General features: G+C 40.9%; 2 protein-coding genes across 3 annotated transcripts in view; one reads left to right on the top strand and one right to left on the bottom strand.

The window, feature by feature from the left end:
* Positions 1 to 14,123, bottom strand: part of PIGB (phosphatidylinositol glycan anchor biosynthesis class B) — a 37,226-nt gene extending 23,103 nt beyond the window's left edge. Inside the window, exons 1-6 of one of the 2 annotated variants that reach the window (XM_073012183.1) lie at positions 13,912 to 14,123; positions 12,858 to 12,991; positions 11,881 to 12,000; positions 6,114 to 6,218; positions 3,891 to 4,021; positions 1,624 to 1,764 (exon numbers count right to left, since the gene is read on the bottom strand). In XM_073012183.1, the coding sequence (XP_072868284.1) occupies positions 1,624 to 1,764; positions 3,891 to 4,021; positions 6,114 to 6,218; positions 11,881 to 12,000; positions 12,858 to 12,991; positions 13,912 to 14,047 (767 nt within the window). In that variant the 5' untranslated portion in view covers positions 14,048 to 14,123. The remainder of the gene's footprint in view (positions 1 to 1,623; positions 1,765 to 3,890; positions 4,022 to 6,113; positions 6,219 to 11,880; positions 12,001 to 12,857; positions 12,992 to 13,911) is intronic. The other variant, XM_073012184.1, reaches the window with a different exon arrangement.
* On the top strand, positions 14,112 to 22,275 carry PIGBOS1 (PIGB opposite strand 1). The gene is made up of 5 exons (XM_073012185.1): positions 14,112 to 14,262; positions 15,675 to 16,262; positions 16,982 to 17,094; positions 20,698 to 20,771; positions 21,709 to 22,275. The coding sequence occupies exon 2, from the start codon at positions 15,749 to 15,751 to the stop codon at positions 15,905 to 15,907; it is 159 nt and encodes a 52-aa protein (XP_072868286.1). The 5' UTR covers positions 14,112 to 14,262; positions 15,675 to 15,748; the 3' UTR covers positions 15,908 to 16,262; positions 16,982 to 17,094; positions 20,698 to 20,771; positions 21,709 to 22,275.
* The last annotated feature ends 2,262 nt before the right edge of the window (positions 22,276 to 24,537 follow it).

Below are 24,537 nucleotides of genomic sequence, written 5' to 3'. Positions count from 1 at the left end.
CCCTGTCACCCCAAGCACTGGCATTCCATCCTCCTTATGCCACAATTATTTTTCCCTGTATTGCCATCACTTGACAAATATATATTTATTCTTATCTTTTTAGCTGTCTGTCTCTCCCTACTAGAATGTAAACTTCATGAAGGCAGGTACTTTTTTTGGTTAAACTGATGCATCTCCTACATCTGGAACACTGCCTGGCACATAGTAGGATTAAATACTTCCTGAATGAATGAATACATTTAATGCAATGTTATTAATACACCTGAGAAATGACAACAGTGGCAACTGAGACGCAAGATAATTTAGTCCTTTCAGATTGCTACCCGAAAAATACTTGTGACTAGGGAACACTAGTACGGTCATGCATTACTTAACAATGGGGATATATTGTGAGAACTGCATCATGAGGCAATTTCCTCATTGTGCAAACATCATAGAGTGCACTTACACAAGCCTAGATGGTACAGCTTACAGACATCTAGACTATATGGTATAGCCTATGGCTCCTAGGCTGCAAACCTATACAGCATGGTACTATACTGAATATTGTAAGCAATCGTAACATAATGCTATGTATCTATGTATCTAACTATAGCTAAACAGGTTGGGCATGGTGGCCCATGCCTGTATTTCCAGCACTTTGGGAGGCCAAGGTGGGAGGATCACCTGAGGTCAGGAGTTTGAGAGTAGCTGGCCAACATGGTGAAACCCCAACTCTACTAAAAATAAAAAAATTAGCTGGGCGTGGTGGCAGGCGCCTGTAATCCCAGCTGTTTGGGAGGCTGAGGCAGGAGAATCACTTGAACCTGGGAGGCGGTTGAAGTGAGATTGCGCCATTGCACTCCAGCCTGGGTGACAGAGCGAGACTCGGTCTCAAATAAATAAATAAATATAAAATATATATAGCCAAACAGAGAAACTAAAGTACAGTAAAATACGCTAATTTAATCTTATGGGACCACTGTCATAAATGCAGTCCAGTGCTAACCAAAATGTCGTTATGCAGTGCGTGATTGTATATTAAAAAGATCACTGTTGTAAGAGTCAGAATGTAGTCATCCCTTCAATAAATAATTATTTGGGGTAGTCTACTAGATACTTGGGATATGTCTGATCCTAGGAGGTCATAGTATAGTTAGAAGACCTGGGTTTCAATATCCGTATAGCAACCAGGCCAATGACTTTGACTAACACATTTTTAATTTCTCCCAGCCTCCTGTTTTCTCCACTACAAAATAAAAACATATATCGCCTAGATAGAAGTATTATGAAAATTATGAGGTAATATGTGAAAACACATTATGAATTATAAAGCCTTATACAAATGTAAAAGAATCAAGTATCTCTAAAATATATTTGAGAAATATTTAGTAAATAAAGCATCAGAAAGTGCTAAGTTAGAAGTAATTACAAAAGCACTCAGTTAAGCAAATTAAAATAGTTATAATCAGGATCATAAATATAAGAATATAATATATAAGTTTTGCAATTTCTATTTCCTTGGACTAAGAGTGCTCATTGACATTAGAAGATAAAATAATTAACTGAAAGATGTAAAATCTTGTTCATAATCTGTGATTTATAGGCTACTAAAATTAATGGATGGATTATTGCCACACTTACCCTACAGGTAAAAAATGATGTAGAATAAGATCAAGCTTTCTTGGTTCTTGACAGAAATGTCTGAAGAGCAAAGGTGTCCAGGGAATGACAGCTGTGGGACGAATTATGAAGGCAAGTGCCACCAAGGATGAGTACTTGACACTGTAAGAGGAAAATGTGTGATAAAACAAGTGGGAAATTAACTTGAAGTTATCTATTATTTACACTGTGATTTGACATTTTCCTTTTGGTATGAATAGCTATATGAACTTTTTTTTTCTTTTTTTGAGACAGAGTCTTACTCTGTCACCCAGGCTGGAGTGCAGTGGCTCACTGCAACTTCTGCCTCCTGGGTGCAAGCGATTCTCCTGCCTCAGTACCCCAAGTAGCTGGGATTACAGGTGTGCGCCACCATGCCTGGCTAATTTTTTGTATTTTAAGTAGAGACGGGGTTTCACCATGTTGGTCAGGCTGGCCTCCAACTCCTGACCTCAGGTGATCCACCCGCCTCAGTCTCCTAAAGTGCTGGGATTACAGGCTAATCCCCATGCCCGGCTAATTTTTTGTATTTTTAGTAGAGATGGGGTTTTACCATGTTGGCCAGGCTGGTCTCAAACTACTGACCTCAAGTGATCCACCTGTCTTGGCCTCCCAAAGTGTGGAGATTACAGGTGTGAGCCACTGTGCCCAGCCAATACTTGCATTTCTTAAAGGAGTGTGCAAAATGTCATTTTATTATCAGGTCTGGAATAGTATCTGTCGTGCTTATACAAGGAAAAATGCTTATATAGTAATCCTTTTGTACCACATGACCCTTGCACTTCCTGACTGAATTAGGGAACGGCACCTGGGCCCAAGTAGCCAATCTAAGGCTGGCCAGTGTGAAATAAAGTTATCTCCAGATAGAGACAATGACATTTAATGGACCTAATTAGATTCTCTCAAATTGAATATGAGATACAGAGAAATTTGGGTAATTGCTAGCAAGAATAGAAGTGGACAGAGACTAGCTAAGTCCCTAAATGATGGAAGACTAAGGCAGGATTCATAGGCTATTTGGTATATAAAGGCACAACAAAACAGCCCATTCTCCAAAACTGCCTTGGATTCTGCATAACATTTCAATTCATTTGTGTGGCTGAGATATTCTACAGTTTTCTTCCAGTCCTGGCCACAAGGCTTGAGATGCCCATTTTCCCTTTTAGTCTTATAATAAAGTCCTCATCATATACATAACTTGAGTGAATGCTTTTTCTTGTAGTTAAGAGAGTCTAAGACAGAAATGATCTTATTTGATTTGATCCTCCTAACCTTTAACTTCCTATTCCTTTTGTGTAGGAAGAATGGATACTAGAATTTTAACTAGATCCCAAATTCTGTCTTTTTTCCTTTCAGTATATCCTAAATACTGTTACTACAAAAGTTTTTCAAAATCAGATTTGATTATGTCATGCTGCTCAAACGCCTCAAATGGCTCCCTATTACCTACAGAAAAAAAATCCAAATTCAAAGTCCCATTCCAGCCTCATCTCTTATTCTTCTCCTCTTACATGCATCCTACCGCACTCTACAACTACTCTGGATAATCTGCCCTGAATATACTGTAACTGTAACTGTAAATGAAGCCCACTGACAGTTATGTGCCTTCACTCACGTTCCCATTGCTTGGTATTTGTTTCCCCAGTTTAAAGGAAGCCAAATAAAGTCCAAGTATTTCCTATTTGCCCTTCCAAATCTCTTCTCCTCCAGCCTTTATCTAGTCTGCATGCAGGAAAGCTGACCTGAATGGACAGCATCAGTGGCTACCTTGCTTTCTGGTTTCTGACTGTTTTTGGCTGAGAGGCAGAAGAGTTGGGTCAGGATTATTTATTCCCCTGGCTGTCTCCTCATTATTGCTAAAGACTGGTTGTGCTTGTCCCCTACTGGGGCCCTCTCTTATAATTATAGCTCTTTACAAATTCCAGTAACCATTTCTTCTCCTTGCTCTTTGGGGCCTAGAGATACTACAGACTTCCTGCTATAACTAGGCTGGCGGTACTATGGTGTTTCCTTATTGGTTTTCCTAAATATTGTCTACACCTTCGCAAATATTCCTATTGTTAAACTCTCCTTAATTATTCCGTTTGAGTATTATCTGTTCTCTGCTATAATGTATCAACTGAATATATTATCGTGGTTCTCATGACTCATGAAAATTAGGGGGTCTACTAGACATTACAATATGTTGATATTTAAGATTTTTCAAAAGTAGAGTTTTGTACATAATTATTAACAATAATTTTTCTTACCTGTTCATAGACTTTGAACCTTCCAAAGGATAGTAGAAAAGAGCAATTATAGTGAGAACAGTTTCCATGGTGTTTGTAAGGGTTCTGGTACAGCAATACCATGTGAACCAGGAGCACAACTGGCAAAAAAACTAAGAAAAAGTATAGAGCAAACATATATGAAGTTGGAAATGGAAAACCTTAGTACATATTATCTTCTAAATAGCAAGCAAGTCTAAATATTGTGAAAAGGACATCAAAAGGTAGATGATATTAAAAGTAAGTAGGCATGCCCAAACATTGTTTTTAGAAACTTGTATCAAACACAGGTTTAAAATAATAGCAGATCTATATTTGTTCATGTTAAGAAGTTTATACTTTCAGGTGCATTTTTATGGCACTCCATTTGATTTAAAATCAATCCCACTTTCCATTAATGAAACACATAAAAAACAGATTCTTTTCTGGTAGAGTTTAAGAAGATTGAAATTCATAACTAGATTCTTCCAATCAATATTTCTCAAACTGTCTTATAGTACTGACACAAGTATTGTGACTTTTTTAATTGACCTTGTTTGGAATGTTGCACTTGTTTGGAATGTTTCCCTGTTTTGGAATGCTGATGAAAAATTAAGACAAAACAGGAAACAGGGAAAAAAAATCAGGAGACATTATTAAATTTTAATTTGGAAATTGACTAAATTAATGAATCAGTTTTTGGAAGAACATGCACACAGAGCACCATTAAGTCTACAAAACAAATGTGTTAAAAGAAACTTGTTGAGGCAATTGTTAAGCATGTGGCACTAGCTTCCCATCTGGCCAAACATAGCCTTTAAAAAATGTTCCTAATTTTCATGAAAGTAAAAGTTTTTCCTAAACTAGAAGAACCTAGTGCTTTATCTTTTTCTTTCTTTTTTTTTTTCCCCAGGACGGAATCTTGCTCTGTCACCCAGGCTAGAGTGCAGTGGCATGATATCAGCTCACTGCAACCTCTGCCTCCTGGGTTCAAGCAATTCTGCCTCAGCCTCCCGAGCAGCTGGGATTACAGGTGTCCACCACCACCCCTCGGTAATTTTTGTATTTTTAGTAGAGACGGGGTTTCACTATGTTGGCCAGGCTGGTCTCGAACTCCTGACCTTGTGATCTGCCCACCTCGGCCTCCCAAAGTGCTGGGATTATAGGTGTCAGCCACCACGCCCGGCCCTAGTGCTGTATCTTTGGGGGAAGGACTTCAAAGCCATCATGACTTTTGCCTACCATTTTGAGTCTTCAGCAATGCACATAAAATATAAGCACAAAATAATGAGGCTAACCATATCGCTGAATCAATTAGCAAGGACTTAGTTGCTAAACCAATCTTTCTTTTTAATGCAAAAGAAGAGAATACCTGCAGAAATGTTCCCTTTCTAATTTATTAGTAAATTATATTTCAGAGATATGTTGCTAGATTGGTTACTTGGAATTTAGAATGTATTTTCCAATAGAAACAATATAAAAAAGGTAGTAAGACTTTCAAACAGGTTCATATAAGCTTATTAACTTTACAAAGAGCCAAGTGAATTAACAACAGTACTACAGAATCCAATCCCTCATCAGGATATTGTTTAAATGGGAAAAATCCATTCAAGATTTGAGTGGGAGATGTCAGGAATCTATCTCTCCACCTTGAAATAAGTTAAATGACAAAAGATAGTCTTTTATACCATACTCTCTTCCTTACATGAGTCCAGTAATTGCACCAACCTAATATTGTTGTGGCACAAACCACAATTACTTTTGCACCAACCTAATACTTCCAACATCTCATTTGGAAGTGAAAGAGTTTCAGTGCAAAAAGATTTCTTGGGCTGCACCCCAGACAGAGGCTGGCTAGAGGAACAGAACAAGGGTTGTAAATAGTTAACATGCTTTGTGAAGTAGTTGGTAATTTAGAACTATCCTTACTCAATTCTATGGAAAGAGAGGCAAGGATAGTTTTGAGGAGTGAAGGGGCTTCCCAAGGCTGTCTCCCAGGGTTTAGACTCTAAAAGGGTTTGAGGGCATCCCTATCCAGGGCTTAATCAGAAGGAAAGATATGGCAGGTGCCCCACTTGCATGTTACTGTTCTTAATTATGGACGTACCTCTATAAAGTTGTATGAATTATCTTCTAAAATTGTTCTGGGAATCAGTGTTTCCATGTGCTTTATACCTATAGGAATGAAATAACTGGCATACAGCTTCTAAAGTATTTAGGACTTACCACCCATCTTGCCACTTCCTGATTTTCTAGTTGCTTCATTAATGAGTAAAGTCTCACGTCTGCTACAGCAGACAGAAGTGCTTGGGCAAGTCTAGGAATCCAAATCTTCATCAGTTAAAAAGAAGAACAGGATGTTAAAAACATCTGTTGGTTCACACTGAATTATGATAAAAGTCAACAAGCTGATCCAACTATCTATGGGAAGCCATTATTAGAACAAAAATAGACAATATATTTTTCTATTCTTTTGCAAAACTACATCCTTTTTCTATAAAAATTATATTCTCATTAAAATAATCAATGTAGTTTTAAGTTTTACCAGTCTCATTCTCTGTATGTGTGTGTATATATGACATATATACACATATATAGACACACATATGTATAAATATAAAATGTATTATAAATATAACTATATATTATATATAAATATAAAATATAAAATATTTACATCTCATTCTCTGTATGTGTGTGTATATATGACATATATATACATAGACACACATATTATATATAAAAAATATAAATATAAGTATATATTATATATAAATATAAAATATAAAATATTTACCAGTCTCATTCTCTGTATGTGTATATATAACATATATACACATATATACACACATATATATTATACATATATTTTTAAATTATTTTTTATTACATTGATTGATTGATTGACAGGGTCTCACTCTGTCACCCAGGCTGCAGCCTTGAATCCTGGGGTGAAGCAATTTTCCTGCCTCAGTCTACTGAGCAGCTAGGACTTCAGACATGCACTGCCACACTCAGCTAATCTTGCCTCAAGTGATACTCCCACCTTGGCCTCCCAAAGTGTTGGGATTACAAGCGTGAGCCACTGTGCCTGGCCCTAATTTTAATGTAAATATTAATAGTTAGCCAATCATTTCACTGTGTTAAGTTTCTATTTTAAAAATGTATTTATATTCATTAGCAACAACAGGTTTTTAAAAATTCAAGTATTTGCAGCACCGTGTACTATGTATCATGCTAAGTACTTTATATGTACCAACTCATTTAGTCCTAACAATCTTCTGAGTAAAGGACTGTTTTATAGATGAGGAAACTGAGGCACAGAGAGGTTAAGTAATTTTCACAAGGCTGCACAGCTAGGTAGTATGAAAGCCAGCATTATAAACCCAGGTTGGCCTGACTGTAATTACTAAGTTACACTGCTTCTCTATCCTGCAATATAGATAATAACAAATTACATTTTTTTCTGTCGCCCAGGGTGGAATGCAGTGGTGTGATCTCCATTCACTGCAAGCTCCACCTCCCACCTCCTCCTGCCTCTGCCTCCGGAGTAGCTGGGACTATAGGCACACGCCCAGCTAATTTTTTGTATTTTAATAGAGACAAGATTTCACCACGTTGCACAGGCTGGTCTCCTGACCACGTGATCTGCCCGCCTCAGCCTCCCAAAGTGCTAGGATTACAGGCATGAGCCATCGCACCCAACCAACAAATTACCTTTTAAAAAAGCACAAATATTCTGCAATTATATGAACATGGTATTCAGATGACATTAAAGACTAAATTTAAGTGTAAAATTAAAATAAAGAATAAATGTATTACAACTATAGTTAGAAATGCTAATGCTATGCACTAGCATCTCTCAGAGTTCCAAAAAAAAAGGTGTCATAGTTAACACTAACAAAATAACACGATGGTAGAGCATAATTTAATCTTGGTTTGTTGAAAAGATGTGTTTCTAAAAATTTGTATGTGAATTTGTATTTGTGTGTATGTGTGTGTTTGTGTGTGAGACAGAGTCTCACTCTGTCACCCAGGATGGAGTGCAATGGTGCAATCTTGGCTTATGGCAACCTCTACCTCCCGAGTTCAAGTGATTCTCTTGCCTCAGCCTCCCAAGTAGCTGGGATTACACGTGCCCGCCATCACGCCTGGATAATTTTTGTATTTTTAGTAGAGATGGGGTTTCACCATGTTGGCCAGCTAGTCTCGAACTCCTGACCTCAGGTGATCCACCCACCTCACCCTCCCAAAGTGCTGGAATTACAGGTGTGATCCACTGCGCCGGCTGTTAATTCATATTTTTGTTGACTCAAACTTCATTAACTCCACATTATAGGAGCTGCTTTACTTTGAGTTGTCAGTGGCTTTTAGCACTTTAGCTTTATGTTCTTTTTGTCCACAGTGTGTAAATAAATGCTAAAATTGGAAAGTTAAAGGTACACGGTACTTAGTTCCACATAAACTGTGCCCTGTAAAACACAGGAAAAGGCACTCACGTACATACCTTCTGTTTACTCTGCATAGGGAGCTATAAGCTTCATCCTTACTTCCCAGGCCCCCTGAAAGCAGTTCATAGGAAAAGTCAATTTGGCTACAAACTTAATATGAGCCAACAGTGTGAGGTAGCTATTAAAAAGCTAAAAGAATTCCTGCGCTCTGAGAAATGTAAGTTAATGAACCCACCATATTCTGAACTAGTTACTCTGCCTTCAGTATTGTGTCAGTTTCGAGATCCACATTTTAAGATGAATATTAATAAATTACAAAGTATCTACAGGATACTATCTATGATTATGAGGTTAAGAGCTAGAGACTTTTACCCTGAATAAAGAGAAGTTTTTCTAGGGTGGTTAAGTAGAAGTAGAAATCTTGAATTTAAAACAAAGTAGACTTTAGCATAAAAATAAGCGGAGTTCTGAACTCCCAGTCATTAGCAATCTCTCCAGATTTTGATACCATAATTTTCCATGTTACAGTAAGGACCTGCTAAAGAGTAAAATAAAGCAGTGGAGTGAGGTAAAGAGAAGAAACATGCCAGGCGTAACTTGAACACTAGGCCTATGTTGGCAGCTCCTCATTCCATACTTCTGTTCTTGAAGCTCCTGACTCCTCCCCTAAGCTACAGGAGCCAAATACCCTTGTGTTGTCTTCTGACTATTCAAAGACCTTACTGTTGGCCAAGCTTGATGGCTCATGCCTGTAATTCCAACACTTCGGAAGGCAGAGGCAGGCGGATCATTTGAGTCCAGCCTGGCCACAGTGAAACCCCGCCTCTACTAAAAATACAAAAATTAACCAGGTGTGGTGGCAGGCACCTGTAATCCCAGCTACTGGGGAGGCTGAGGCAAGAGAATCACTTGAAGCCAGGAGGCGGTGGTTACAGTGAGCCAAGATCGTGCCACTGCACTCCAGCCTGGGCGACAGTGTGAGACTCCATCTCAAAAAAAACAAAAACCAACGAACCTTACTGTGGTTCCCCATTCAGGTTTCCCCTCCTCTTCCTCTTTCCTTTCACATGTTCTAAGCCATCACAGGCCAAAAGACATATAACATGAGCCACATGTGTAATTTTAAATTCTATAGCTGGCAAATTAAAAAGCAAAAACAGAAATGGCCCCAAAACCCAAAACAGGTAAAATTAATTTCATCTTGTCTAACCCAATGTATCTAAGGCATTATCATTTGAACATTTAATCAATTAAAAAATTATAAAAATATTTTTATTATTTTTTTGTACTAGGCCTTTGACATTCAGTACATATTTTACATTTCTAGCACTTCTCAAATTGGACTAGCCACATTTGAAGTGTTCAACAGCCACATGAAACTACTGGCTACCATGGTGGACAGTGCAGCTCTAAGCCCTGTCTCCTTTTAAAAGTTTTTTTTGTAGAAACAGAGTTTTGCTATGTTGCCCAGGCTGGTCTCAAACTCCTGGCCTCAAGCAGTCCTCCCACCTCAGCCTCCCAAAGTGCTGGGATTACAAGTGTGAGCCACCATGCCCAGCTGTGCATAAGCCTTATGCAGTTTATAGAGGAGCTATCTGGGAAGAGCACTGGGCTGTGAGTAATAGACCTAGGATTTAGCTCTAGTTCTGCTTTTAACATGCTGTGACCTTGGTCTATTTACTTAACTTCTCTGACCTCTTCCAGCTTCAAAATTATGTATATAATTTGCTTAAAATAATAATGACTGATCATATCTTAATGAATCTCTCTGCATGGTCAAGTTCTAGATATGACAGAGTTCCTTTTAGGGGGGCTGGAGCGGGACAGGGGAGGCTCCCTTTACACCACAAAATGACCTGGTGGGTCAGCTACAGATGGAGTGCAGTGGATAGGTCTTGGAGGAGCAGGGAATTTTTCTATCTTGAAGACTTCATTTGTAATCTGACCTACTTCCTGGGATATAAAATGTCATTGATGAGATTATGTGTATTTTCTTGAGATTCCAGACTTTATGGATACTTTGCATAATCTATAAACTAGTAGATAACTGTAAGAGGAGAAAAGTCAGGCTGCAGCTCCTAAATTCTACCTGTGTTAATGGAAGAAACTCTGCTACCACTCTGAATTCTCCTTCCCTATCATCTTCCCATTTGAAGCATCAGTTTCAGTGGTTTAACCCTAATTTCTCAACAATGGGGAAGCAAGTATTGCAACTGGGAGAACCCTACCTTAAAACAAATACCCCAGAACCTGTGTCTTTCTAAGCTACACAAAACACCTCAGGATTTGGACTGCCTTTGGAATGCTGAGCCATTAACCCCCACTGACAGAAATCGGGGAGACCCCAAACTCTGAGTCTCATCTGATGATAGCTTAAAAGATCATGGGAGTGAGGCTAGAGAAACTTTTGCACCATTAGTCCTGCCCTTGTACCATCTCCTGGCAACTGACCCCAGCAATTAATAACCTAGGAATTACAATCCTGCTTACTGTTGATCCTAGTTATTATATAGCACAATGATTATGCATATCACTAAATTTTTGTCAAATTAAATTTTTTAAAGTTTTAATTTCAACACTAAATCCTGTGTGGGTTTGTATGTATACAGACTTCATAAAATCATATAACATGGTCTTCCACTTACAAGGTAAAAAACACAAAATACAACGCTGCTCTCCAGTGATACTTTTTTTGGGCGGGTGGGGTGGGGATGGAGTTTCGCTCTTGTTGGCCAGGCTGGAGTGCAATGGTGCAATCTCGGCTCACCACAACCTCTGCCTCACAGGTTCAAGCCATTCTCCTGCCTCAGCCTCTGGAGTAGCTGGGATTACAGGCATGCGTGCCACCATGCCCAGTTAATTTTGTATTTTTAGTAGAGAAGGGGTTTCTGTGTGTTGGTCAGGCTGGTCTCCAACTCCCAACCTCAGGTGATCTGCCCACGTTGGCCTCCCAAAGTGCTGGGATTATAGGCGTGAGCCAACACACGGGCAGATCACCTCAGGTCGGGAGTTCGAGACCAGCCTGACCAACACAGAGAAACCCCGTCTCTACTAAAAATATAAAATTAGCCAGGTGTGGTGGCACACGCCTATTATCCCAGCTACTCGGGAGGCTGAGGCAGGAGACTCACCTGAACCCGGGAGGTGGAGGTTGCAGTGAGCCAAGATCACGCCATTGCACTCCAGCCTGGGTAACAAGAACGAAACTCCATCCCCCATCAGAAAAAGAAAGAAGTATACTTCTAATGTCCGAATAATACATAATATAGTCATTTTGAAAATCTGCACATCATAACAGGATTCCTTGCATCAGGACGTTTTCATGCTCAGTTTGGTATTTCAGCACAAACTAAAGAGTTACACATCACAGTATGTCTGTAGTATCATGGGCTTCCTAGATATGGCTGGACTTTAGCAACAGTAGCCTTTTAAAAACAAATTCCATGGCCCCAACAGCATTTAGTTAATACACATTAAGCTTTGAAAAAAGTAGAATAAATCTACTTTTAATAAGTATTTTGGTTACTTTTATTTGAACTTACCAGCAACTGAACACTATCTTTCCCTAAAAGATGAAGAATCTTGTAAATGCTTGCAAAGATTAAGGGATAAGTGTAACTCCTCAATCTCTCTGTCCATTCCCAAGTCAAATAACCATAATTAGTAACATTAAGGAGTAAATGTCAAATAATATTGAAACCTATTTCCTTTTTTTTTTTTTTTTTAAGATGGGGTCTCACTCTCTTGCCCAGGCTGGTCTCAAACTTAGGCTCAAGTTGGGTGCACCTGTAGAGGCAGGAGGACCTTTACAGGTGCACCCAACTTCACTTGGCAAATCTACTTTCATTTCCATTTATAAACCAATATTTTATTTTGTGGCAGTCTTAAAACAGCATTTTATACTGGATATTTGCATTAAAAATTCAATTGGCCAACTAAACTCTTAACTTCTTCAAGGCAGTAATGTGTTTTTTACTTTCTTGGTATCCTCCAAGTGCTAAGCACTATGGGAATGTATGCTAACAGCTGTGTCAAGTATATTAACATAAAGGAAAGATACAGGAGAAATATTAGTATAAAATAATGGTATACTTTGATGAGTTAAAATTATTTGGAGAAAATACAGAAAACTGAAAATATGTATAGTAGTCCCCCCTTATCTGTGGTTTCACTTTCCATGGTTTCAGTTGCCCATAGTCAACCACTGTCAGAAAATATGAAGATATTTTGAGAGAGAGACCATGTTCCCATAACTTTTATTATAGTATTGTGTTAAACTTATATTTTAATACTGTTAATCTCTTACTGTACCTAATTTATATAAACTTTATAAGTGTGTGTATTTTTTTTTACATACATAAAAACAATATATACAGAGTTTGGTACTGTCTACAGTTTCAGGCATCCACTAGGGATCTTGGAAACTATCTTCTGAAGACAAGAGAGCAGGGGGGACTACTCTAAAAGAAACTGAACACAATTTCCAAGATGAATACACAAGAAACCACAAAGGATATTTGAAAACCATGTGATGTGCAACTTCAAGAGACTGCCAGTATTCATCTGGAACAAAGCTTGTTTGCACTAAAAAGCAGTTTAATATTCGTAAAGCTATGGTGAACAAGACCAGATGAATATTCTCTCCAAGAAGATCTGAAAAGCAGAACAAAACAGGTAATAGTGGCACAAGTCAGGCAGTTCCACTTGCAGAACCTAAAATCTGCTGCTCTGGTTGGCCCCTTGTAAGGCACAGTAGCGACCTCTGGCCCCTCCACACCATTCTCAAAGCCAACCTAGGAAAGGTTATACAAGGACCACAGCCTCATCACTGGGTGACTGTCCCTCTTTTAGCTTAGCCAACTTTTCTTGCAACTTATTGTATAAAGATAATATTAAAATATTAAAATAATATAAATATTTAAAATATTAAATATTAAATAAGATATTAAATATTAAAATATTAATTAAAATATTAAAGAGTGGGTTAACTAAGGCCTTAGGCTAATTAATTAGGTCATACTACATGTGTATCTAATAAAAAAACAGCTAATAAATTACTAATTTGGGAAGCAACCCTTTGTATATGTGCAATATAAAATGGTCCTCTGTACATTTTAAAATATATTGATGCTTACTATTATATATGCCAGGCACTGTGTTAATTTCTTTACATGCATCTCACTTAATCCTCCACACAGTACTATGGGATAGGTATTATTAGCCCCATTTTACAGACAAGCAAATTGAGGCCCAGAAATTAAACTGCCTCGTCCAAATAAAGCTGTAAATTACTTATGAGGATTCAAACCCGGATCTGTCTGCTGTCTCCAAAGTCCTGCTCTTGACCACAAATGGACAGTCTGTGGGCCAAATACAGAGTATTCTTTTAAAATCTGAATTTAGTTGCCAACATTTAGAAATCAGAATTTATATTAAAATCTGTGTTTCCAGCATTTCAAAACTCGTTAAGATCTGGCAACACAGAGCTCAACGGGCAACTGGCTGGTAGTGAAATATACGGGGGCTCCTTTCAGATGGGGCAGGAGCTCTCCAGACAGCACCCCCTCACTCACCCCCGCGGCGCCTGGCGTTCTTCTCCTGGGTGCTGAAGTACAAGGTAGACTTTCTCTTTCGCAGCTTTATCTTCTCGTGGGAGCGGTTCTGGAGACCACGCAAAGTGAGGCTGGCATCTTCGCGTCCCCGCTCCATTCCGCACTTGCTTAGAAGGCCTCCTCATCCCCGGCCGCCACCTTCCTGAGGCGGAAGAAAGCTGCAAGAGCGTGCTGCTCGTCTATCCACTAAGTTTGGCTTTTGCGAGCAGCCGTCGCTCGCAAGCCCGGAAGTAACTGGGAACTGGCAACTTTGTCTCTACCACCCCAAGAGGTGGCTCGCGTGCGGTTTTCTTTCGCTGTTTCCGAACCGAGGTATTACTACTCGCCTTTGGCTTGGCGGTCTCTGTGCTTGGGGGTCCGAAAACTGCCAGAAGGAGCCCGGTCTCATCTCTGGAGGGGAGCAGGCGGTAGCGAGTTTAGCGACGTGGAGCGGGCGCAGAACAGTGGGGGGTGCCTGAGTGGTTATTCAAAATGGTAATGATAGGCCGGGCGCGGTGGCTCACGCCTGTAATCCCAGTACTTTGGGAGGCCGAGGCGGGCGGATCACGGGGTCAGGAGATCGAGATCATCCTGGCTGGAAAAAAAAAAAAGTAATGATAATCGTAAACGTCAGTGTTGGTGTAACATTTTAAGTTCGTTGCTCTCAGAAAAAATGCCCGTTGAACGAGGTGGACAGGGTCGGGATGATTTAGCTTCTTGTATAAATGTGGAAACATGCTCAGTGGTTCCTGTGTTTTTGTTTTTGTTGTTGTTGTTACTTTCTTTTTGTTTTTTGTCCTCTAGTTAAAACCAGGCCGGGCGCGGTGGCTCTCGCCTGTATTCCCAGCCCTTTGGGAGGCCAAGGTGGGCGGATCACGAGGTCAGGAGATCCAGACCATACTGGCTAACACAGTGAAACCCCGTCTCTACTAAAAATACAAAAAATTGGCCGGGCATCGTGGCGGGCGTCTGTAGTCCCAGCTACTTGGGAGGCTGAGGCAGGAGAATGGCGTGAACCCGGGAGGCGGAGCTTGCAGTGAGCTGAGATCCGGCCACTGCACTCCAGCCTGGGCAAGAGAGTAAGACTCCTAAAACACACACACACACACACACGCGCGCGCGCGCGCGCGCGCGAGAACAAAGGGCAGTCACTGTCAATTTTTTTGGCCTTTTCTTTTATTGCCATTTTAAAAATGATGCATTTAGGCCGGGCGCAGTGGCTCATGCCTAAATCCCAACACTTTGGGAGGCCAAGGCGAGTGGATCACGAGGTCAGGAGATTGAGACCATCCCGGCTAACACGGTGAAACCCCCTCTCTACTAAAAATTAGCAGGGTGTGGTGGCAGGCGCCTGTAGTCCCAGGTACTCGGGAGGCTGAGGCAGAAGAATGGCGTGAACCCGGGAGGCAGAGCTTGCAGTGAGCCGAGATCGCGCCACTGTACTACAGCCTGGGCGACAGAGCGAGACTCCGTCTCAAAAAAAAAAAAAAAAAAAAAAAAAAAAAAAATATATATATATATATATATATGCATTTAAAACCATTGAGAACATTATGTAATAGAAGAAGTTTTAGCTTTGTCTTATACCCTTCCCTAATTCATTTCCTGTACTCCTTATGTATTTATATTCTTGTTTCAATTAGTAACATAAAAATATTGTTCACTGCAGTGCAAAGTAGTGACGTAAAATCTTTTAAAAGGACATTGTGCTAAGTGATGGCTTTGCTTTCCATTTTTGTACACAGATTTGAAGAGATTTCCTGGATGTGAAGTGTGGCTTCCAAAACCACCTTTTCCTTGTGCTTTATTTGTTGCAACAATGTTTAGGAGATTGACACTTTCACACCTGCTTTTTACCACTATCCTTGGAATTGCTGGAGGAGTATATATTTTTCAACCAGTATTTGAACAGTATACCAAAGATCAGAAGGAATTAAAGGTGCAGTTGGTACAAGAATCAGAAGAGAAGAAAAGTTAATACTACATTGAGTTAGGCCAGGCGCGGTGGCTCACGCCTGTAATCCCAGCACTTTGGGAGGCCGAGGCGGGTGGATCACGAGGTCGGGAGTTCGAGACCTGCCTGACCAACATGATGAAACCCTGTCTCTACTAAAAATATGAAAATCAGCCAGGCTTGGTGGTGTGCACATGTAATCCCAGCTGCTCGGGCGGCTGAGGCAGGAGAATTACTTGAACCTGGGAGACGGAGGTGGCACTGAGTTGAGATCACGCTGCTGCACTCCAGCCTGGGCGACCGAGTGAGACTCCATCTCAACAAAAAGAAAACAAATACTTCATGAAGTTGAACCGTAATAATTGCTTAAAGTTCCATTGTAATTATTTTAACTTTAATCTAGCAAAAACATAGATATATTTCAAAATAAATCATGGATAATGATTTTTTAGCCTAACAATGTTTACATGAAAAATGAAAAAATGTTTACATGAAAAATGTTTACATGAAAAATGAAAAAATACATGAAAAAATGTATTTTTTTCATTTTATGTCTTTTTACCAGGACAGAAAAGTAATTTCCTTTTAAACAAAAGTGAATGTTTTAGAAATATTTTCTACTTGAGGTTTGTTTTTCTAGGAATTTAGCATATGTAATATCATGGGGTGCCAGTCTCAGTGTGTATAAAATAATTGGGAAGGGTGTTTACAATAGTATTTGTAGATAGGTGAACCAAGTTAAACTACCTCAGGCAGAAAGCCCTGCAGTTACCCTGCAATTAGATTGGTTTAATATATTTCGGCAGTCATTCAATCCCAGCCGTTTTTCATCTCAGGCAGTGTGGAGGAGTAGTTGAGAATTGGGATGGCTCAGATCAAATTGGGGTTTTAGAGAAGGTAGATGCTGTTTGAAAGGATGGCAGGTGTGACACAGATGTTTGTTTAATCCACTAAGCAAATTTGCATTAATAATGGTGTTAAGGGAATAGTTTGTTATGAAGCTATTATATAGTTAAAAAGTTTTTTGAAGTTGCTAAGAATTGGTATTACTTTTTACCCTAATCTTGTTTGTATTTTCTTTTTTTTTTTAAATTTAAGTTCTGGGATACATGTGCTGAACGTACAGGTTTGTTACGTAGATATACGTGTGCCATGGTGGTTTGCTGCACCTGTCAACCCATCATCTAGGTTTTAAGCCCCGCATGCATTAGGTATTTGTTCTAATGCTCTCCCTCCTCTTGTCCCCCACCCCCAGACAGGCCCCGATGTGTGATGTTCCCCTCCCTGTGTCCATGTGTTCTTGTTGTTCAACTTCCACTTATGAGTGAGAACATGTGGTGTTTGGTTTTCTGTTCCTATGTTAGTTTGCTGAGAATGATGGCTTTCAGCTTCATCCATGTCCCTACAAAGCACATAAACTCATTTTTTTTTTCTTCTTTTTTTTTTGGAGATGGAATCTGGCTCTGTCGCCCAGGCTGGAGTGCAATGGTGCGATCTTGGCTCACTGCAACTTCCACCTCCTAGGTTCAAGCAATTCTACTGCCTCAGCCTCCTGAGTAGCTGGGACTATGGGAGTGCACCACGCCCAGCTAATTTTTGTATTTTTAGTAGAGACAGGGTTTCGCCATTTTGGCCAGGATGGTTTCGATCTCTTGACCTCGTGATCTGGCCGTCTCGGCCTTCTAAAGTGCTGGAATTACAGGCATGAGCCACTGCGCCCAGCCGAACTCATTTTTTATGACTGCATAGTATTCCGTGGTATATATGTCTCATATTTTCTTTATCCAGTCTATCACTGATGTACATTTGGGTTGGTTCCAAGTCTTTGCTATTTTGAACAGTGCTGCAATAAACATACGTGTGCATGTGTCTTTTTTTTTTTTTTTTTAGATGGAGTCTTCCTCTGTTGCCCAGGCTAGAGTGCAGTGGCACAGTCTCAGCTCACTGCAAGGCCCGCCTCCCGGGTTCACACCATTCTCCTGCCTCAGCCTTCTGAGTAGCTGGGACTACAGGCGCCTGCCACCATGCCTGGCTACCTTTTTTTTTTTTTTTTTTTTTTGTATTTTTAGTAGAGACGGGGTTTCACTATGTTAGCCAGGATGGTCTCGATCTCCTGACCTCGTGATCCACCCCCCCTCAGCCTCCCAAAGTGCTGGGATTACAGGTGTGAGTCACTGTGCCTGGCCATGCATGTGTCTTTATAGTAGAATGATTTATAATCCTTTGGGTATATACCCAGTAATGGGATTGCTGGGTCAAATGGCATTTCTGGTTCTAGATCCTTGAGGAATCGCCACACTGTCTTCCATAATGGTTGAATTAATTTACACTCCCACCAACAGTATAAAAGCGTTCCTCTTTCTCCACAGCGTTGCCAGGATCTGTTGTTTCCTGACTCTTTAATGAGCACCATTCTAATTGGCATGAGATAGTATCACATTGTAGTTTTGATTTACGTTTCTCTAATGACAAGTGATGATGAGCATTTTTTCATATGTTTGTTGGCTGCGTAAATATCTTCTTTTTTTTTTTTTTTTTTTTTTTTTTGAGACGGAGTCTCGCTGTGTCACCCAGGCTGGAGTGCAGTGGCCAGATCTCAGCTCACTGCAAGCTCCGCCTCCCGGGTTTACGCCATTCTCCGGCCTCAGCCTCCAAGTAGCTGGGACTACAGGCGCCCGCAACCTCACCCGGCTAGTTTTTTGTATTTTTTAGTAGAGACGGGGTTTCACCGTGTTAGCCAGGATGGTCTCGATCTCCTGACCTCGTGATCCACCCGCCTCGGCCTCCCAAAGTGCTGGGATTACAGGCTTGAGCCACCGCGCCCGGCCATATCTTCTTTTAAGAAGTGTCTGTTCATATCCTTCACCCACTTTTTGATGGGGTTGTTTGGTTTTTTTCTTGTAAATTTGTTTAAGTTCCTTCCGGAGATTAGCCCTTTGTCAGATGGATACATTGCAAAAATTTTCTCCCATTTTGTAGGTTGCCTGTTCACTCTGTTGATATATCGTTTCTTCTGCTGTGCAGAAGCTCTTTAATTAGATCCCATTTGTCGATTTTGGCTTTTGTTGGAATTGCTTTTTGGTGACCTAGTCATGAAGTCTTTGCCCGTGCCTATGTACTGAATGGTATTGCCTAGGTTTTCTTCTAGAGATTTTATGGTTTTGTAGCAGGACGAGCCGCAGACAAAACCCCTCACACACCGAGATAGTGAAGGGAGTGGCTTTTATCAGCTGGAAACGTTGGCATACTAGCGTCTTAAAATCTGAGCTTGTCAGGTGCCCAACTTCTGTCCCTTTTAAGGGCTCACAACTGTAAGGGAGTCCGCATGAGAGGGTCGTGATCGATTGAACAAGCCAGGGGGTACGTGGCAGGGGCTGCAAGAACTGGTGGTCAGAGTGAAACAGAACAATGTCCTTCCATCCAATGCCTGGAATATATAGATAACATCAGTTGCTAGGTCAGGGGTGGAATTTTAACTACCAGGCTTAGGTCAGGCAGGCCCAGGCCTGGTTTCAGGTCTGGTTCCTAGGCCCCGGGCTACCTGCCTTTTGCTTCGCCTTTTTTTTTTTCCCTTTTCTGAGTATAAAACAATATGAGAGAGTCTGTCTCTCTTCTCTCAGTTTTAGGTTTTCAATTGAAGTCATTAGTCCATCTTGAGTTAATTTTTATATAAGGCGTAAAGAAGGGGTCCAGTTTCTGTTTTCTCAATATGGCTAGCCAGTTTTCCCAGCACCATTTATTAAATAGGGAATCCTTTCCCCGTTGCTTGTTTTAGTCAGGTTTGTCGAAGATCAGATGGTTGTAGATGTGTGGTATTATTTCTGAGGTCTCTGTTCTGTTCCATTGGTCTATATATCTGTTTTGGTACCAGTACCATGGCGTTTTGGTTACCGTAGCATTTTTGTATAGTTTGAAGTCAGGTAGCTTGATGCCTGCAGCTTTGTTCTTTTTCCTTAGGATTGTCTTGGCTATGTGGGTTCTTTTTTGGTTCCATACGAAATTTAAAGTAGTTTTTCTAATTCTGTGAAGAAAGTCAATGGTAGCTTGATGGTAATAGCAATGAATCTGTAAATTACTTTGGGCAGTATGGCCATTTTCATGATATTGATTCTTCCTATCCATGAGCATGGAATGTTCTTCCATTTGTTTGTGTCCTCTCTTATTTCCTTGAGCAGTGGTTTGCAGTTCTCCTTGAAGAGGTCCTTCGCGTCCTTTGTAAGTTGTATTCCTAGGTATTTTATTTTCTTTGTAGCAGTTGTGAATGGGAGTTCCCTCATGATTTGGCTCTCTGTCTATTATTGGTGTATAGGAATGCTTGTTTTGCACATTGATTTTGTATCCTGAGACTTTGCTGAAGTTGCTTATCAGCTGAAGGAGTTTTGAGGCTGAGACAATGGGGTTTTCTAAATACACAATCATGTCATCTGCAAACAGGACAATTTGACTTCCTCTCTTCCTATTTGAATACCCTTTATTTCTTTCTCTTGTCTGATTGCCCTGGTGAGTACTTCCTGTTACTATGTTGAATATGAGTGGTGAGAGAGGGCAACCTTGTGCCCGTTTTCAAAGAGAATGCTTCTATTAAGCTTGTATTTTCAATGAGATCTATAAATGTAATCACATATGTACAAAGTTCTTTATCTAAATGAACATGTTTTTATTATTATTGATGTTCTTTTTCTTAAGATGTATAAGAATTTACTTTTAATCTTAAGATTTAAGAATTTCTAAAATTCATTATAAGTTAATCTCAGCTATGTTAAGTGGAGACCAGCATAGGTAATTTTTTTTTTTTTTTTTTTTTTTTTTTTGAGATGGAGTCTTGCTGCGATGCCCAGGCTGGAGTGCAATGGCGTGATCTTGGCTCACTGCAACCTCCCCCACCCAGGTTTAAGTGATTCTCCTGCCTCAGCCTCCCGAGCAGCTGGGATTACAGGCACCTGCCACCACACTCAGCTAATTTTTGTATTTTTAGTAGAGATTGGGTTTCACCCTGTTGTCCAGGCTGGTCTTGAACTCCTGACCCAAAATGATCCACCTGCCTTGGCCTCCCAAAGTGCTGGGATTACAAGCATGAGCCACTGTGCCTGGCCTAGCATAGGTAATTTTTAAAAAAAGAAAGCGAAGAAATTACAAAAGTAGTATATGTTCCTTAAAGCATTCTAATAATACAAAATTAACAAAGTGAAAAGTGAAAATTATTGATGTATAAATTGACTTATTCAGTACCTTTAACAATTTAGGGTGAACTTTTGAGGTTTTCTTTTTGTTTTTTGTTTTTAAAGAGAGAGGGTCTCGCTCTGTCACCCAGGCTTGAGTGTAGTATCATCATTGCTCCCTATAACCTTGAACTCTGGGGCTCAAGTGATTCCTCCCGTCTCATCTTCTACAGTAGCTAGGACTACAGTTGTGCACAACTACGTCTGGCCCACTTAAAACAAGTCTTTGTAGAAATGGGGTCTCACTCTGTTGCCTAGTCTGGTCTCAATCTCCTGGACTCAAGCAATCTTCTTGCCTTGGCCTCCCAAAGCACTAGGATTCTAGGTGCCAGTCACTGTGCTTGGCAAGATTTTTTCCTATGCACTTAAAAGTAGTTATAAAAATTTTAATTTAAATACCAAGTGTCTGCTGGGTAACAGGTTTGGCTTTGCTTGGCTCTGGACTGGAATTCTGTTCTTTGTGTCTTCTCATTATGGGACTGAGGCTCAGGGAGCAGCCTCTGTAAGGGCTATGACAGGGTGTAGGAGAGAGAGAGATTGAGAGTAGTTGTAAGTTTCTGCTCAATTGTGGCAAATTATCACATCTTCTCATATTTTGGCTTACAGCATGTCGCACGCTCAAGCCTAAAGTCATCAAGGCAAGGGACATGGACTCTTCCCATAGGATGCAAAGTCAGGTCACGTGACAAAAATATATAATGTTATTACATTCAAGGAATAATCCTAACACATCAAGTTAAAGTAAACTGCTTTTGATCCTCCTTTTGAAAAGGATGCCAATTTAGTTGTTATATACCAAGTGCCAGAGGCTGAGTTTTTTTTTCTTCCAGTGAAGATACTGCATTCATTGAAATCAAAACCACACTGAGTTACCATTTCATGTTCACTAGGATGACTGCAATCAAAAAGATGGAAAATGACAAGTGCTGGTGAGGATGTGGAACAATTGGAACCTTCGTACACTACTGGTGGGAAAGTAAAAACGTGCAGTCACTTTGGGAAAGTTTGGCAGTTCTTCAGATGGTTAAACGTAGAGTTACTATATGGCCTAGCAATTCCCCTTACAGGCATATGCCCAAGATAATTGAAAATATATGTTCAGGGCTACCCTCTTTGGGTCCCCTCCCTTTGTATGGGAGCTCTGTTTTCACTCTATTAAATCTTGGAACTGAACTCTTCTGGTCCATGTTTGTTATGGCTGGAGCTGAGCTTTCGCTCGCTGTCCACCCCTGTTTACTGCCGTCGCAGACCTGCTGCTGACTTCCATCCCTTTGGATCCAGCAGGGTGTCCGCTGTGCTCCTGATCCAGTGAGGCGCGGATTGCCACTCTCGATCAGGCTAAAGGCTTGCCATTATTCCTGCACGGCTAAGTGCCTGGGTTCGTCCTAATTGAGCTGAACACTAGTCACTGGGTTCCACAGTTCTCTTCCAGATTCCATGGCTTCTAATAGAGCTATAACACTCACTACATGGCCCAAGATTCCATTCCTTGGAATCCTTGAAGCCAAGAACCCCAGGTCAGAGAACATGAGGCTTGCCACCATCTTAGAAGCGACTGGCCACCATCTTGGAAGTGGCCCGCCACCATCTTGGGAGCTCTGGGAGTAAGGACCCCGAGTAACATTCGGCGACCACGAAGGGACCTCCAAAGTGATGGGAAACGTTCCCCCCAGAGCAAAAACGCCCCTAAGATGTATTCTGGAGAATTGGGACCAGTTTGACTCTCAGACACTTAAGAAAGAAATGACTTACATTCTTCTGCAGTACCACCTGGCCACAATATCCTCTTCAAGGGGGAGAAACCTGGTCTCCTGAGGGAAGTATAAATTATGACACCATCTTACAGCTAGACCTCTTTTGTAGAAAAGAAGGCAAATGGAGTGAAGTGCCATATGTACAAACTTTATTTTCATTAAGAGACAACTCGCAATTATGTAAAAAGTGTGGTTTATGCCCTACAGGAAGCCCTCAGAATCTATCTCCCTGCCCCAGCATCCCCTGACTCCTTCCCCAACTAATAAGGACCCCCCTTCAACCCAACTGTCCAAAAGGAGATAGACAAAGGGGTAAACAGTGAACCAAAGAGTGCCAGTATTCCCCAATTATGCCCCCTCCAAGCAGTGGGAGGAGAATTCGGCCCATCCAGAGTGCATGTACCTTTTTCTCTCTCAGACTGAAAGCAAATTAAAATAGACCTAGGTAAATTCTCAGATAACCTTGATGGCTATATTGATGTTTTACAAGGGTTAGGACAATCCTTTGATCTGACATGGAGAGATATAATGTTACTGCTAAATCAGACACTAACCCCAAATGAGAGAAGTGCCGCCATAACTGCTGTCCGAGAGTTTGGCGATCTCTGGTATCTCAGTCAGGTCAATGACAGGATGATAAAAGAGGAAAGAGAACGATTCCCCATAGGCCAGCAGGCAGTTCCCAGTGTAGACCCTCACTGGGACACGGCCTCAGAACATGGAGATTGCTGCCGCAGACATTTGCTAGCTTGCATGCTAGGACTCCGGAAAACTAGGAAGAAGCCCATGAATTATTCAGTGATGTCCACTATAACACAGGGAAAGGTTTTCTGGAGAGGTTTTCTACCGCCTTTCTGGAGAGACTAAGGGAGGCATTGAAGAAGCATACCTCTCTGCTACCTGACTCTGTTGAAAGTCAACTAATCTTAAAAAGGATAGGTTTATCACTCAGTCAGCTGCAGACATTAGAAAAAAACTTCAAAAGTTGCCTTAGGCCTGGAGCAAAACTTAGAAAACCTACTGAAATTGGCAACCTCAGTTTTTTATAATAGAGATCAGGAGGAGCAGGTGGAATGGGACAAATGGGATTTAAAAAAAAAGGCCACCGCTTTAGTCATGGCCCTCAGGCAAGCGGACTTTGGAGGCTCTGGAAAAGGGAAAAGCTGGGCAAATTGAATGCCTAATAGGGCTTGCTTCCAGTGTGGTCTGCAAGGACACTTAAAAAAAGATTGTCCAAGTAGAAATAAGCTGCCCCCCTCGTCCGTACCCCTTATGTCAAGGGAATCACTGGAAGGCTCACTGCCCCAGGGGATGAAGGTCCTCTGAGTCAGAAGCCACTAACCAGATGATCCAGCAGCAGGACTGAGGGTGCCCGGAGCAAGTGCCAGCCTGTGCCATCACCCTCACAGAGCCCCAGGTATGCTTGACCATTGAGGGCCAGGAGGTTAACTGTCTCCTGGACGCTGGCACAGCCTTCTCAGTCTTACTGTTCTGTCCCAGACAACTGTCCTCCAGATCTGTCACTATCCGAGGGGTCCTAGGACAGCCAGTCACTAGACACTTCTCCCAGGCACTAAGTTGTGACTGGGGAACTTGACTCTTTTCACATACTTTTCTAATTATGCCTGAAAGCCCCACTCCCTTGTTAGGGAGAGACGTTCTAGCAAAAGCAGTGGCCATT

The sequence above is a fragment of the Chlorocebus sabaeus genome, chromosome 26 (genome assembly GCF_047675955.1).
Source record: "Chlorocebus sabaeus isolate Y175 chromosome 26, mChlSab1.0.hap1, whole genome shotgun sequence".
Classification (NCBI taxonomy): Eukaryota; Metazoa; Chordata; class Mammalia; order Primates; family Cercopithecidae; genus Chlorocebus; species Chlorocebus sabaeus.
This window is presented reverse-complemented; position numbering and strand designations above follow the sequence as displayed.